Source organism: Leucopleurus acutus (assembly GCF_964270905.1).
Source record: "Leucopleurus acutus genome assembly, chromosome: 10".
NCBI classification, from domain to species: Eukaryota; Metazoa; Chordata; class Mammalia; order Artiodactyla; family Delphinidae; genus Leucopleurus; species Leucopleurus acutus.
Window position 1 is genome coordinate 42,191,483 of NC_139153.1, and position 12,438 is coordinate 42,203,920.

Here is a 12,438-nt window from a genome sequence, read left to right on the forward strand (position 1 = left end):
TATCATTGCATATGTGTGGTGGACGTTCTGTTTAACGGTGAGCTACTGCACTTCTCTCCCAACTCCATGTTCAGTGACACCATGTTGGTAGCTTGGAATCGGCTGTGGTGGGAATATTTACACCATAGAAATTGGTAAACCTACATATCAGAGCTCTTGCCGCAGAGAGCCAGTTGTTAGCCATCTGCCAGCCCACCACCACTAACGTCCACCCCCCTGCTTTGCTGGCTCCCTGGGCAAGCACACCCACCCAGGCCTGTTCTGTCCTCTGCTAGCAGCCACAGCAGCACAATGGGTCTTATCAGGTTAGAGTCTTGTCAGATGGGGTTCAGGAAAGTGTGGGGGTGTTACCAGGAGGCCTGAGGTGTTACTTAGTCCTGTTACAGGGATGCCTCCTTGTGCTACCCACAGCCCTACCCAGGGCCTCACAGCATGAACAGGCTCCCAGGGAGTCTGCCAGTGTGACTGGACAGAGATGCTGGCCTGATCCCTGGGGGAGGGAATCGAAGAGGGGCCTTGCTTATGTCAAACCAACAAACACCAAGCCACCTCCTCTTCCAGGTAACAGGCTGGGCATCTCTCCAAGGTGCCCAGTGTCTGAAATGCGGCCATATAGCCAGGTACTGTCTAGGGAAAAGTCATTTATGAGAACAAGAACATGCCAGGCGGATGGCTAGAGGCAGCAACATGCCTTCTTTACTATTCGACAGCATTAAAAGCCAGCCCTCTCTGTGGGTCTCTGAGACTTATTTTGCCACAAATTTTAATTATCAGGAATATCATCATGACCTTGGAGTTGGTAAGGAAGGGATCTCTTAAAATGACATTAAAAAAAAAAAACTAAAGGAGAAGACTAAGGTGAAAGATTGGTAAATTGGGACTTTATTAAAATTAAGAACGTCTGTTCATCAAAAGACACCACTGATAAAATAAAAAGGCAACTCACAGACCGAGAGAAGAAATCTGTAATACATAAAACTGACAAAGGACCCATATTCAGAATATATAAAGAACTATACAGACAAGCCATTTAAAAGCTGGCAAAAGACTTGAACAGGCACTCCATGAAAGAGGATATGCAAATGACCCAATCCGCCTATGGAAAGGTATGCAGCCTTATTAGCATTAGGGAAATTAAGATTAATAGCCACAGCGAACTATCACTACACGCCCATAAGACCGGGTGGAACTTTGAAAGCAATGACAGGCGTTGGTGAGGTTGCACAGCAACTGAAACTCTCGGGAGTGTAACCTGGTACTACCTCTCTGGAAACAGTTTGGCAATGTCTACTAAAGGTGCACACATCCTACCTGATGGCCCGGAGTTCCCAGCAATGAGTGGATTCATGCACCTAAGGACACGTACTAGGATGTTCAGTAACGCTTTATTCATCACAGTCCCAAACTGGAGACAACACAAATGTCCCTCAGCCATGAACTCGAGTATGTTCACACCTCAGAACCCTAGGGGGCAGGGATAAAGGACATCATACACTGCACACCAGAATGTGAGTAAATCCCACCGAGGAAGCCAGGCAGCAAAGAGCACATACTGCATGAGTTCAGTTTTGTAGAGGTCAGAGCAGCTGAAACTGACCTCTGGGATAGAAACCAGGATAGTGGGTTCCTCTGGGGAGGAGGTGAGGGGTAAACAAAAACACTGCCTAGAATTCGAAGTCTTAAAATCAAAATCGTCTCCCCTGCTGCATTGAGAACTTTTTCTCCTTTGCTTGTTGGAGGTAGGAAGGTCGAGGACAGGTGGTATGTCTGAGGAGCCCCTATCTTCCTCAGCACACCCCGCTTTCTCCTGTGCCGCTAGCCAGGCAGGAACTCCTGGGACAGTCCAACCAGGGGTTGAGCCACAGTGGTGATTTCATTTTGGCATCAACTAAGATTCCCACTGGCACCTCTGCCTTTCATCTCCTTTTAATTTTACTTATTTATCAAGTATTTTCTTAGCTCTTACTCTGTACCAGGTGCACTGTTCAAAGTATGTCATTAGTGTGTTATTCATTCAGCCTGTAGTAATGACTTCTTTGTTGAGCACTTAGTATGTGCCCGGTAGTAAGCTAAATTCTCAATTAATTCTCACATGAACTCATGGAAGGGGAAAATATTTGTTCCCATTATAGATAAGGAAACAGAGGCTCAGAGAGGTTAAATGACTTGTACAAGGTCACACAGCCAAGTTGGTGGCAGAACTGAGATTCAAAGCCAGATCCTGCTTCACTCCCAAATCACCTGACTTAGTCGTTTCTAGCGACCTCCTTAAACCAAATCACCTGAGAGGATGGTAGAACTATGAGGTTTCTTAGCTCCCACCTGCTCGAGCCTAGTGAACCAGAATCTCTGGCCCCAGGAGTAGAATCTCCCACAGTGGTTGTTCGAAACCTGATTCCTGGCCCCATCCTGCACTACAGAGCCAGACTCCCGGCCCTGCACACAGTAGGCACACACAACCTGTCTGTGAATGGAAGGAGATGGCTGCCTGGATCACTTCTCTTCCGCTGGAGAGGTGGAGGGAGTCCCTTGCTTCCTTCTGGTCTCTGGGTAAGTGTAAGTCCCCTCCTCTGGGAAGCCCTCCTTGACCACCCCAGCCTACCCCCCCGCCCCTAGAACTGCTAACCCCTTTGCCTTAGTTGCCTTCCTTGCCTCTCTCTGTCTTAAATATGGACTAGGGTAAACCATATGGAATTATCCTTTCTGTAGGTCAAAACTAGTTGAAAATGGGCTATTTCATCCAGTTCATTTAAGCAGTTCCCTTTACCAGAATGTTAGCTCCGGGAGGGCTGGGGATGTTTGTGGTGTTCACAGCCCTGTCCCCAGACAAAGCCTGGCACACAGGAGGCACTCTGTAAATGCTGGGTAGGTGCTCGAGGGAACCTGACCACTCCCAGGAGCTCCACAGCCGACGCACCAGACCCCACGTCGAGCTGGAGGGGCCAGGGCGCCATCCTGTACGGCGCAATCTCGGGTGCCTTCCCGGCCGCGGCGGCCCGGCGGCGGGGTGGGGCTCGCCGTCATCCATTTACCAGCCTCGCCCCTCCGACGCGAGCGCCGTTAATGAGATTAGCAATTAAAAAGCGGGCGAGCCGCCGCTGCAGAGGCGCGGGGCCATCCCCAGGCCGAGCCGGGCGGGACGGCGCTCCTGGCGGCCGCGCACCGAGCGCGCCGCGCGCCGAGCTCCGGGGCCATGGACGAAGCGCGGCCGCTGTGGGCCACCCCGCTGCAGTTCGTGTTCGCCTGCATCTCGTACGCCGTGGGGCTGGGCAACGTCTGGCGCTTCCCCTACCTGTGCCAGATGTACGGCGGAGGTGAGTGCCGGCGCCCGGGCTGCGCAGTCCCCTCAAGACCCCGCGGGGTCGCCTTCTGTGCCTAGTGGCCTGGGGGTGCGCGCTGGGGTTAGCCCCATATTGCGTGCCAGTAAACTGAGGCTCAGAGAACGAAGTGATTTGCCCAGAGTCACAGAGGCGGGAATCGGACCTAGGACATCTCAGTCCACAGCTGAAGCTCTTATCCAGAGCGCCTTCTCGAGCCCTCTGCAGCCCCGACCCCATCCCCGGGGCGGCCAAGCCCCCCAGCACGCCCTTGTCACCCTTGTTGGTCAGGCTGCGGCTCTGTGAGCAGTAGGAGGCACGGGGTGGGGGGTACACTATTTTCCTCCCTCGGGAGAAGAGATGGCAGGGGTCTGACAGCAGGAAATTGTCTTGTTCAACAGAAACTCATTATACAACTTTCAGATCAGAAACATTCCTGGCAGCATGATTTGAAACTCAGGATAAAAGGATTTTGAGCTATTTCTTTAAATTTTTTATCACAAGATTGATTTGGGTTTGGGACCACAGTAGGCAGGAAGGCTAATCACTCTATTGCAGTGTTGTTCGTTTGTTTTGGTTTTTTACAAATTTTTCCTCTGAAGCGTCACAGTGCGCTCACTAGACAGCAACGCACCCACACAGCATTCGCATACCTTCCAGGGAGCTGGAGACGCCTTCTGTGACATGCCAGAGAACCTCAGTGAGGGTCAAGTGCCTTTTTGGAAGGCAAGGTGGCAATAGAGATTGAAGTCTCAGCATTAAAAAAATTTTTTTCTGAGTTATTCTATTTCTAGCACTCTACATAAAGAAAATAGTTCTGACAGAAGGTAGACAGTAGAAGGATAGCCTCCATCTTTTAATAAGAGCCAGGCGTGGGAAACCTCCTAAGCCCTCACCTAAAGGGGATTGGTTCCATCAATTATGGAACATGCACGCGGTGGTGCTCTTGGAAGCCATTAAGAAGGTTTTTCAAAAAATGTATTTGAGCATTTTTTCATGTTATACATTAAATGGAGGGAGGGAAGTCAGATTCAAAGCTGTATAAAATGAATGATCTCAATTATGTTTTAAAGTATGCAGAGAAAAGAGAATGAACAAAAACATACCAAAGAGAATAAAACAATAGTTATCTTTGGCTGTGTGTGTGTGTGTGTGTGTGTGTGTGTGTGTGTGTGTGTGTGTGTGTGTGTGTGTGTGTGTTGTGGTGTCTTCTGTACTCAGCGTGAGTGGTTTTTTTCACCATAGAGGACAATGAAAGATGTTAGACCAAAGTATTTACTAGGTTTAACCTGTTCAAGAAGACCAACGTAAAACACTACTCCCTCACTCTCACCCACCCCTCCCAGCTCAAAAAAAAAACTTGGCAGAAGATTAATGTACAGTTTTTTAAAAAAATAGTGCATTCTTAATCCTCTAACTCCTTTTTTTAATTTGAAAGGCATATATATATATATATATATATATATATCTCATAAGTATGTGAAGTATGTGTATTCCCATATGCTCCAACAGCTTCATAACTGACTTTTGTAAGAATTATCTGTCAGGATGAGATTTCCACATCATTCGGCATTCAGCACACCTACCCACGATACCTTTATCCTGCTACACATTTCCCAAACATGAGGCCAGGTGAGCCTTGCTGTCACGTGACTGTTTAATTCCTTATTTCTAACAACAGCATTACCTGAGTAGTCTGCAGGTGGACACTGTTAAGGTGGGGTAGTTCTGAGGTGGAATATAATTGACGCTCGAACAACATGGAGGTGAAGGGCGTCCATCCTGCACGCTGTTGAAAATCCCTGAAAATCCGCAAATGACTAACAGTTGGCGCTCCGTATCCACAGTTCCTCCATATCTGCGGTTCAGCCCACTGGGGATTATATAGTATTGTAGTACTTACTACTGAAAAAAGTCTGCGTATAAGTGGACCCATGCAGTTCAAACCCAGTGTTGTTCAAGGGTCAACTGTATATATAAATTGCTAGGGAAACGGCAAGACCTTCAAGACCCAGGAAAAGAAAGAAGAAATCTTGTGCCTGGTACAGAGTATACTTAAGCTGATAGGTGGAAAGGTAGATGGATGGATGATGGTTGACCAGCAAATGGACACTGGGGAGAGGATGGATTGGTGGGTGGGTGGAGGGACGGACTCCATGGGTCCATGGATGGACAGATGGATGGGATGGTTGGGTGCAGGATGGACAGATGTAGGTTAGGTGGGTGGCGTCCTCTCAGTCATAAGTGTCTACAGAACAAAGACCAAACGGCTTATCCTGGCTTGGTAAGGACTTGACCACCTAACACCTGCCCCTGTTTCCACCTCATTTCCTGTCACTGATCTTCCCGCAGCCCCCCTCCCTGCCAGCTGTTCTGAACAATTGTCCATTAGTGAATGACCACTCTCTACCTCCACACTTTGCCCAAGCTATTCCTCCACTGGGATGCCACTGTTAGCCTGGGGCACTTCCAGCACCTGGGCAGAAGGCCTGCACTTTGTTCTAGAGTTTCTGTCGCCCACTAGCCCCGTCTCTGTGAAGTGGTGCGGTCAGAGGAGGCACCCAGTGAATATTTGTTGCATGAAGAAGCCATGTCTGTTATGAAAAGCCGCAGAGTTCGTGAGGCAGGGGTGCTGGTGGTTTTCCCAAGCCTTTCACTGCCCAACAGTGTCACCTACATTAAGTGATTTCTGTTTACACTCCCGTTCTGTACCTGACAGGTAACCAACCGCATCATGAAAGGCTCCAGAGGGGCGTCTAACTTCCCTTCCCTCTAACTTCCCTCTACAGAGCCCTGGCTTCCACCACCCAGCCCCCCGCCAGCCAGCAAAGAGCTTGTTTATAAACCGCAGAGCCAGGCTGCGCCAAAATACTTCCCAGAATAAAAAGGATTAGGGGTCCGTGCTCCTTCCCATGAGGCTTCCTTCCTGCTCTGTGGGCCAGGCGGCACCAGGAATGTTAATTCTGAAGATTACATTCCAGGTGCCAGCACCCGACGCTAGAACAAAGGAAAGGCAGCTGAAGGAACTGCACAAAATCTGTGCTTGATAGTCAGCAGGCCTTGGAGACCAAGTCAAAGTCTAAGGCCGTGGTCGTTCAGGAAGAAATTGGGATGCAGATGTGTTGTATACCAACATGTGGAGAATGAGTGCACCTGCTGTTGACTTTTATATAAATGTGCTCAAATCATGGGAGAAACGTGGAAGAATGAGAACACTGATGTGGCTCGTGGAAATGTGGATTTTTTTCCCCCTAAATTTTCTCTGTATGATATTTAACCCATAAAGAGGGGCAGTCAGAAGACACCTGACTAGGCAGTGGGACAGTGACACTTTTCCTCAAAGCCCCTTCTGCTCCTCTCTGGTGCTGAGGTCATTGCATCTCAGACTTTGCCCACCGAAGCTTCTTGATAAACTACAGACTGCTGGCCCCGCCCCTAGAGATTCTGATTTGGAGAACTGTGGGGGAGGGCAGGATTCTGCATTTCTGACAAGCTCCTAAGTGATGCCAATGGATGCTGCTGGTCCATGGATCACACTTTAGAGGAATCCCCCACCCCAGACCACCAGCTGCTGGGAGGCAGGCGGTGGGGTGCCAATAATGTAGAACAACTGGCTTTTGGAGGGAGGAGCAGGACCTAATTTATAGCATTTGCTGATGACCATGGTGTAAATACTCCCACTGTGGCCAAGTTCAGACTAACCAGTGGAATGTCTGGGAATGTGGGGTTGGGAGGAGATGTGCAGCTCCTGAGAGCTGGTGTGAGCCAGCCCCGGCATGCCTGGAGCCACAGCCCTTCGGGGCAGCACCCAGCCTGGGATTGAGCCACACCAGGCCAGTCCACAGATGGACGGGTGGGCAGCACGACGGCTGCTCCCTTGTGTAGTGTGTGCATGTGTGTGTTGTGCTCAGTCTCTGGCCTTTGGTGTTTCTAAAGTGCTCCTGGATGGAACAGAAACCTGAGTTTCAGAGGTTGTAAAGTATCAAACACAATTTGTAAAGTAAGCTCAAGAGGCTGGGTCCCAGCCGTCAGAAAATGTCCCCGGGAGTGCCATATCTGCTGCTCATCCTGGGATTTCCAAATTCATTCCTGGTGACAGCCACACTCCTGGGCTCCTGACATGTGCCAGGCGCATGTAGGGTGGACACGGGACTGAGGCAGAGATGTGATGAGGGTTAGGTTGGGGTTAGGCTGGGCCTGTAATAAGGAAGAACCTTTATATTCTATCACAAGTTAATCAGTAAAGGGATGTTGCCTATAAGCTTAAATTATACATAATGGCCCATCTCTGGGAACCCTGGCGCCCAGGTAAGGAGCATTAAGCTAAAATACCTTTGTTTAGCTCACAGCAAACATCCTGACGAGGCTCACCTGTGAATGGCTGCATCCCCGCACCCCCCACCCCCCACCCCAGGCTGACCGGAACCAGGAAATGCTTGGCTTTACTCCCTCCCCTTTAGTATAAAAGACCCTGAATGCTAAGGCATTCATTAGGCAAGATGGTTCTCTGGGAGACGAATCCACCATCTTCTCAGTTTTCTGGCTTTCTGAGTAAAGTCACTGTTCCTTCCCCCAGCAGCTCATCTCTAGATTTATTGGCCTGTCGTGCAGTACAAGCTTGGACTCGGTAACAAATTTTGGGTTGGGGAATTTTCCGGTAAGGCCCTAGCAGCTGCTGGAGACCACTTGTCCAGAGAATCTGCCCTTCACAATTCCCCAAAGTGGCACTGGCTGCCCCAGTGCTAGGCAATTGGAACAAGGAATTGACATTTGGGAGCCGACGGGTTCCATACAGTAGGGTAAGTCACTCCGGTGTGTACAGCCGGAAACTTTATTTCCTCTCCATTTGGGGCTTTTTCTCCAAAATAAGCCAGTTTGTTTTGTATTTGAGTGGGGTACCCTGTTGGAGAGAGGAAAGAGTTGTTGGACTTTTACCCGGTTCGTTTGCTTCTTTGGATGCTAGCGTTGATATGTGCCATTTGTGTTTTGTTTGTTTTGAATTTCTGTCTTTAAAAATGGAGAATGTTTCAACTATCCCTAAAGAAAGCCCTCTGGGGCTTCCCTGGTGGTGCAGTGGTTGAGAGTCCGCCTGCTGATGCAGGGGACGCGGGTTCGTGCCCCGGTCCGGGAATGATCCCACATGCCGCGGAGCGGCTAGGCGCGTGAGCCATGGCCGCTGAGCCTGCGCGTCCGGAGCCTGTGCTCCGCAATGGGATAGGCCGCAGCAGTGAGAGGCCCGCGTACCGCAAAAAAAAAAAAAAGTCCTCTGAGGTGTGTTTTGGATAAGTGATCTGATTACAGCCATGACCCATGAGTAGAAGATGATGATATTTTATTGTAACATTGTGTGGCCACAGTACTTGTTAGAAACTCCACAAGGGGTTTAGGCAGAGTTATCTTGGGACCCCGTGCACCGTATACTGCTACCCTTGCTGTGTTAATTACGTCGTTTGTGGTCTCCTGTGTCGTTGGTATATGTAAAACCCCAAGACCAAACTTGAGGGTTTATTTAGATTTTCTGTTTGTTCTTTGGGGTTTTTGTTTCATTTTGTTTGGTACTCTTTCTCTATTTACAGCCAAATCAATTTTGTGATATTTAAAACTCTTAGTGCTGTCAGATGGAGGAAAGGAATAGAAAAGCGGGGGGGGGGGGGGGGAGACCTGTCTGTAGGACATTCCCAGGGAGAAGAGAAAGGTTTCACTTGGTTCCTAAAATCACCAAAAACCCCAGCCCAGAATTCCTCCCGGTTGGCTGATGCCAAGGCAAAAAGGCATCCTTTTAATTGTTAGAGATGATTAATTGCTATTTATGGTTTTATGGTGGCTTTTCTGTGAAGAAGTGGGGAAGAATGATGACATTCTTTACGTGCAAGTATTTGTGCTGTTACATCAGGGAAAATAAGAGAAAGAAAGGAATGAGAGTGAGGATAGGTTGCTTCAGACCTTAACTCCTCCAGCTGAGCTCAGGACTGCCCCTCCTTCTAGGGATCAACTAGAAAATCCTGTGTTAGTTCCTGGGGCACAGGGGCCTGGTATGGTATTGCCATCTAAGACCCGACAGGGCACCCAGTTGGGGTGAGGAGCTGCTCCCGGGGCAGGAGTTTCCCTTACCCCGTTATCTCATAGGGGGCCTAAATGCCAACAGCCAGCCAGCTGGGTTTCTCAGCCTTGTTTATTTGAAAAAATTGCAACCCTCCTTTATAGGGAGCGCTCCTACACCTGAACCCACTTGGCAGTACCAACAGCTGAACCAAATTGGAACCCAATGAGGGAGGACTGTACTTATTAGAGCATTACTTATCAGTGCATCTTGGCAGGGCTTTGAAAAGGGGAGCCAAAGCAAAAAGAGGTTGAACAAAATTCAGCAAAAAAACAAATGAAGACCCCTCTGAATTCTTGGAGAAGATTTATCAGGCCTATAGACGTTATACTAATGCAGATCGTGTGGCCCCTGAAAATATTAGAATTGTAAATTTGACCTTTTTTACGGAGGGCAAAGTGCCTTATATCAGGAGAAAGTTGAAAAAATCAGAGGATTCATTTGAAATGAACCCTTCTCAATTGGTAGATGTTGCTTTTTAAAGTGTTCAACAGGGCTTCCCTGGTGGCGCAGTGGTTAAGACTCCACCTGCCAACGCAGGGGACATGGTTCGAGCCCTGGTCCGGGAAGATCCCACGTGCCGCAGAGCACCTAAGCCCATGCGCCACAACTACTGAGCCTGCGCTCTGCAGGCCGCTAGCCACAACTACTGAGCTTGGGAGCCACGACTACTGAAGCCTGCATGCCTAGAGCCCGTGCTTCGCAACAAGAGAAGCCACCGCAATGAGAAGCCTGTGCACTGCAATGAAGAGTAGCCCCCGCTTGCTGCAACTAGAGAAAGCCTGCATACAGCAACAAAGACCCAACACAGCCAAAAATAAATAAAATAAAATAAAATTAAGAAAAAAATAAAAGTGTTCAACAGGGAACAACAACAGAAGCAAGAAGATGCAAAATGAAACGCCACTTTTGTGGCAGTGGCATTGAATTCCCTGAAGGTGAGTAGTTGGGAGAGAGGTAAGTCACCGTTGGGGTGGGAACAGTGCACCTGCTGTAAGGAGGAGGAACATTGGAAAACAAGTTGCCCTAGGCTAAAACATAAGAAGAAAAACAGAGATGAGAGCCTCTCATACTATAGAAAGGAACACTGGTGAATGAAGAGGCCAGGGTCTCCCTTGGACTTGAGGTGCCTAATTCCCTACAGGAACCCCGGGTGAAATTGACAGTGGGGAATGAGCTGATTAACTTTCTGATCGACCTCACCCTGAAGTTTTTCACCAGAACAGCTTGACATCAGAGTCCCACCAGAGCAGGCTTTAAGCCTACAGATGGTGCTCATGAAAACCCCAGGAAGGGAGCAGCTCTTCCCCCATGCTCCCCACCCTCCCCAGGTCAATGAAAAGGTAAGACCAGAAGTGTGTGCTAACGGCACCCCAGGGAGGGCCAGAAACACATGACCAACACGAATCCCATTAAAAAGGGATGCTGGGAGGTGAGCACCCTTGCCCGAGTGGTTAAAGGCACGGCCGGTCGTGGGCGCCGCTGGAGGGGCGCAGGCTCCGAGGGCACCATGAGACCCGAGGCAGCGGCCGGAGCCCGGGAGGCACAGGGACGCATCTGTCACTGCCCTGGGGACGGTCCCCCAGGACCACCACTGCCACGACCGAGAGCCAAACACCATGGAGGCCTTGGATCCTGACCCCCCAGGTTGCTGACCCCACCAGAACTGGAAGCCAGCTTGAGGCTGGGTATGACCAACAAACCTTTGGATCGAAGGGGGCCTTTGGGTTTCAGCATCCTGTAAAACTTTATTTACCCATTTCTAAGCATCAAGAGTACCTGCAGAGTTCCGGGGAGAAGGTGCTGGCCAGTTTCCCCGTGCAAGCCACCATTCACTTCTATCACAATGAGTCCAATTCAGATGAGGAGGAAGGAGCCCAGCCCTTCCGCCTTCAGTGTCAGGAGGCGCACGATGGCCCAGGAGGAAAGGGCAGAGACCGGCTGACAAACCCAGGATGGCAACCTAGAGGCTGCAGTGGCCTTAGTGGTAAGGGTTCGCTCCACCCCCCTGACTCTCTGGAGGATGCTGGGTACCCCTCATCCAAATAAGTCTGTTTCTCCTGCACCAGACCAACTCACATGTGCCCTATGGGACAACCCTTGGGGACAGACGCGCCGGGACACTTTGCATTTCAACTGGGTGTACAAGGACTTGACTTTCTCTGGCCAGCACCCCACTCGTGGCAAGGACTCAGCTTTTACTAATCCTTCTCCTAGTGATTCTTTGTGCCTCATTTATACCTTTGAGAAAGGATTCTAGGACCAAGAGGTTTGCATCCACATGGATTGCTATCAGGCGGGGCCAACTTTCAAAGTACGTTCAGCAATGTCACTGTGCTGATCAAACAACAAGTTATTCCATATCGATTAATAACCCACCCTCGCCTCTCACGTAACCTGAGACCCTTTATTTGGCTTTTTCCACTTTTGTAAAAATGATTCAGATATTGTCCGAGGCTGATGTGGTTGCTTAGTGACATTCAGAAAAATAAAAACTTATTTATAAAAAGCGCACAAACACACTGAATAATTTCCGTATAAGTAACACAAATAAAAAGATAAGGATCTGGGGGGGGACCATTCTGGATAAAAACACATATGACGCTTGTCTAAGGGCTGTGTGTACGAATAGGGAGACGAGCTTTAACTCTTAGTCGGGGACCGCTTGGGGCTTCCTACTTGACTAGAGTAACTGTTTTCAATCAAAGGACCTAATGTAATATTATTTTCAGCTTTTTATATTTTGATGACCAAATAAGTGTATTTGTCAAGGCTTTTTACTTAACTATTTTACATGTTGTTGTCTTCCCCGTTTCTACTTGAAATAAATATTTTGAGAGATTAAAAAAAAAAAGGGACGCTGGGACAATCTCCTCTGAGGCAAGAGAATCACTTCTTCCATTGATAGACTTGTCAAAATACCAGCCAGTGTATTCAGAAAAGGACAAGGTGAGGGCCCAAGAGTGGGGTTTCACTTGGACCACACCTCGGCTGGCTGGGAATGTAGTGCACAAGGAATTG

At 49.0% G+C, this 12,438-nt stretch overlaps 1 protein-coding gene and 1 pseudogene across 5 annotated transcripts in view; both read left to right on the forward strand.

Moving 5' to 3' along the window:
* Window positions 1-3,178: 3,178 nt before the first annotated feature.
* Window positions 3,179-12,438, forward strand: part of SLC6A20 (solute carrier family 6 member 20) — a gene marked incomplete at its 5' end in the record, with an annotated part of 39,648 nt that continues 30,388 nt past the window's right edge. For 2 of the 4 annotated variants that reach the window (XM_082847690.1, XM_082847692.1), the window contains one exon: window positions 3,194-3,318. In XM_082847690.1, coding sequence (XP_082703816.1) covers window positions 3,194-3,318 — 125 coding nt within the window. Of the gene's footprint in view, window positions 3,319-12,438 lie in introns of all 4 variants that reach the window. The other 2 variants (XM_082847689.1, XM_082847691.1) reach the window with 2 other exon arrangements.
* LOC309966969 (protein ripply3-like) lies at window positions 10,928-11,466 on the forward strand (annotated as a pseudogene). The gene has a single exon. The product of its transcript is annotated as a protein ripply3-like (transcript).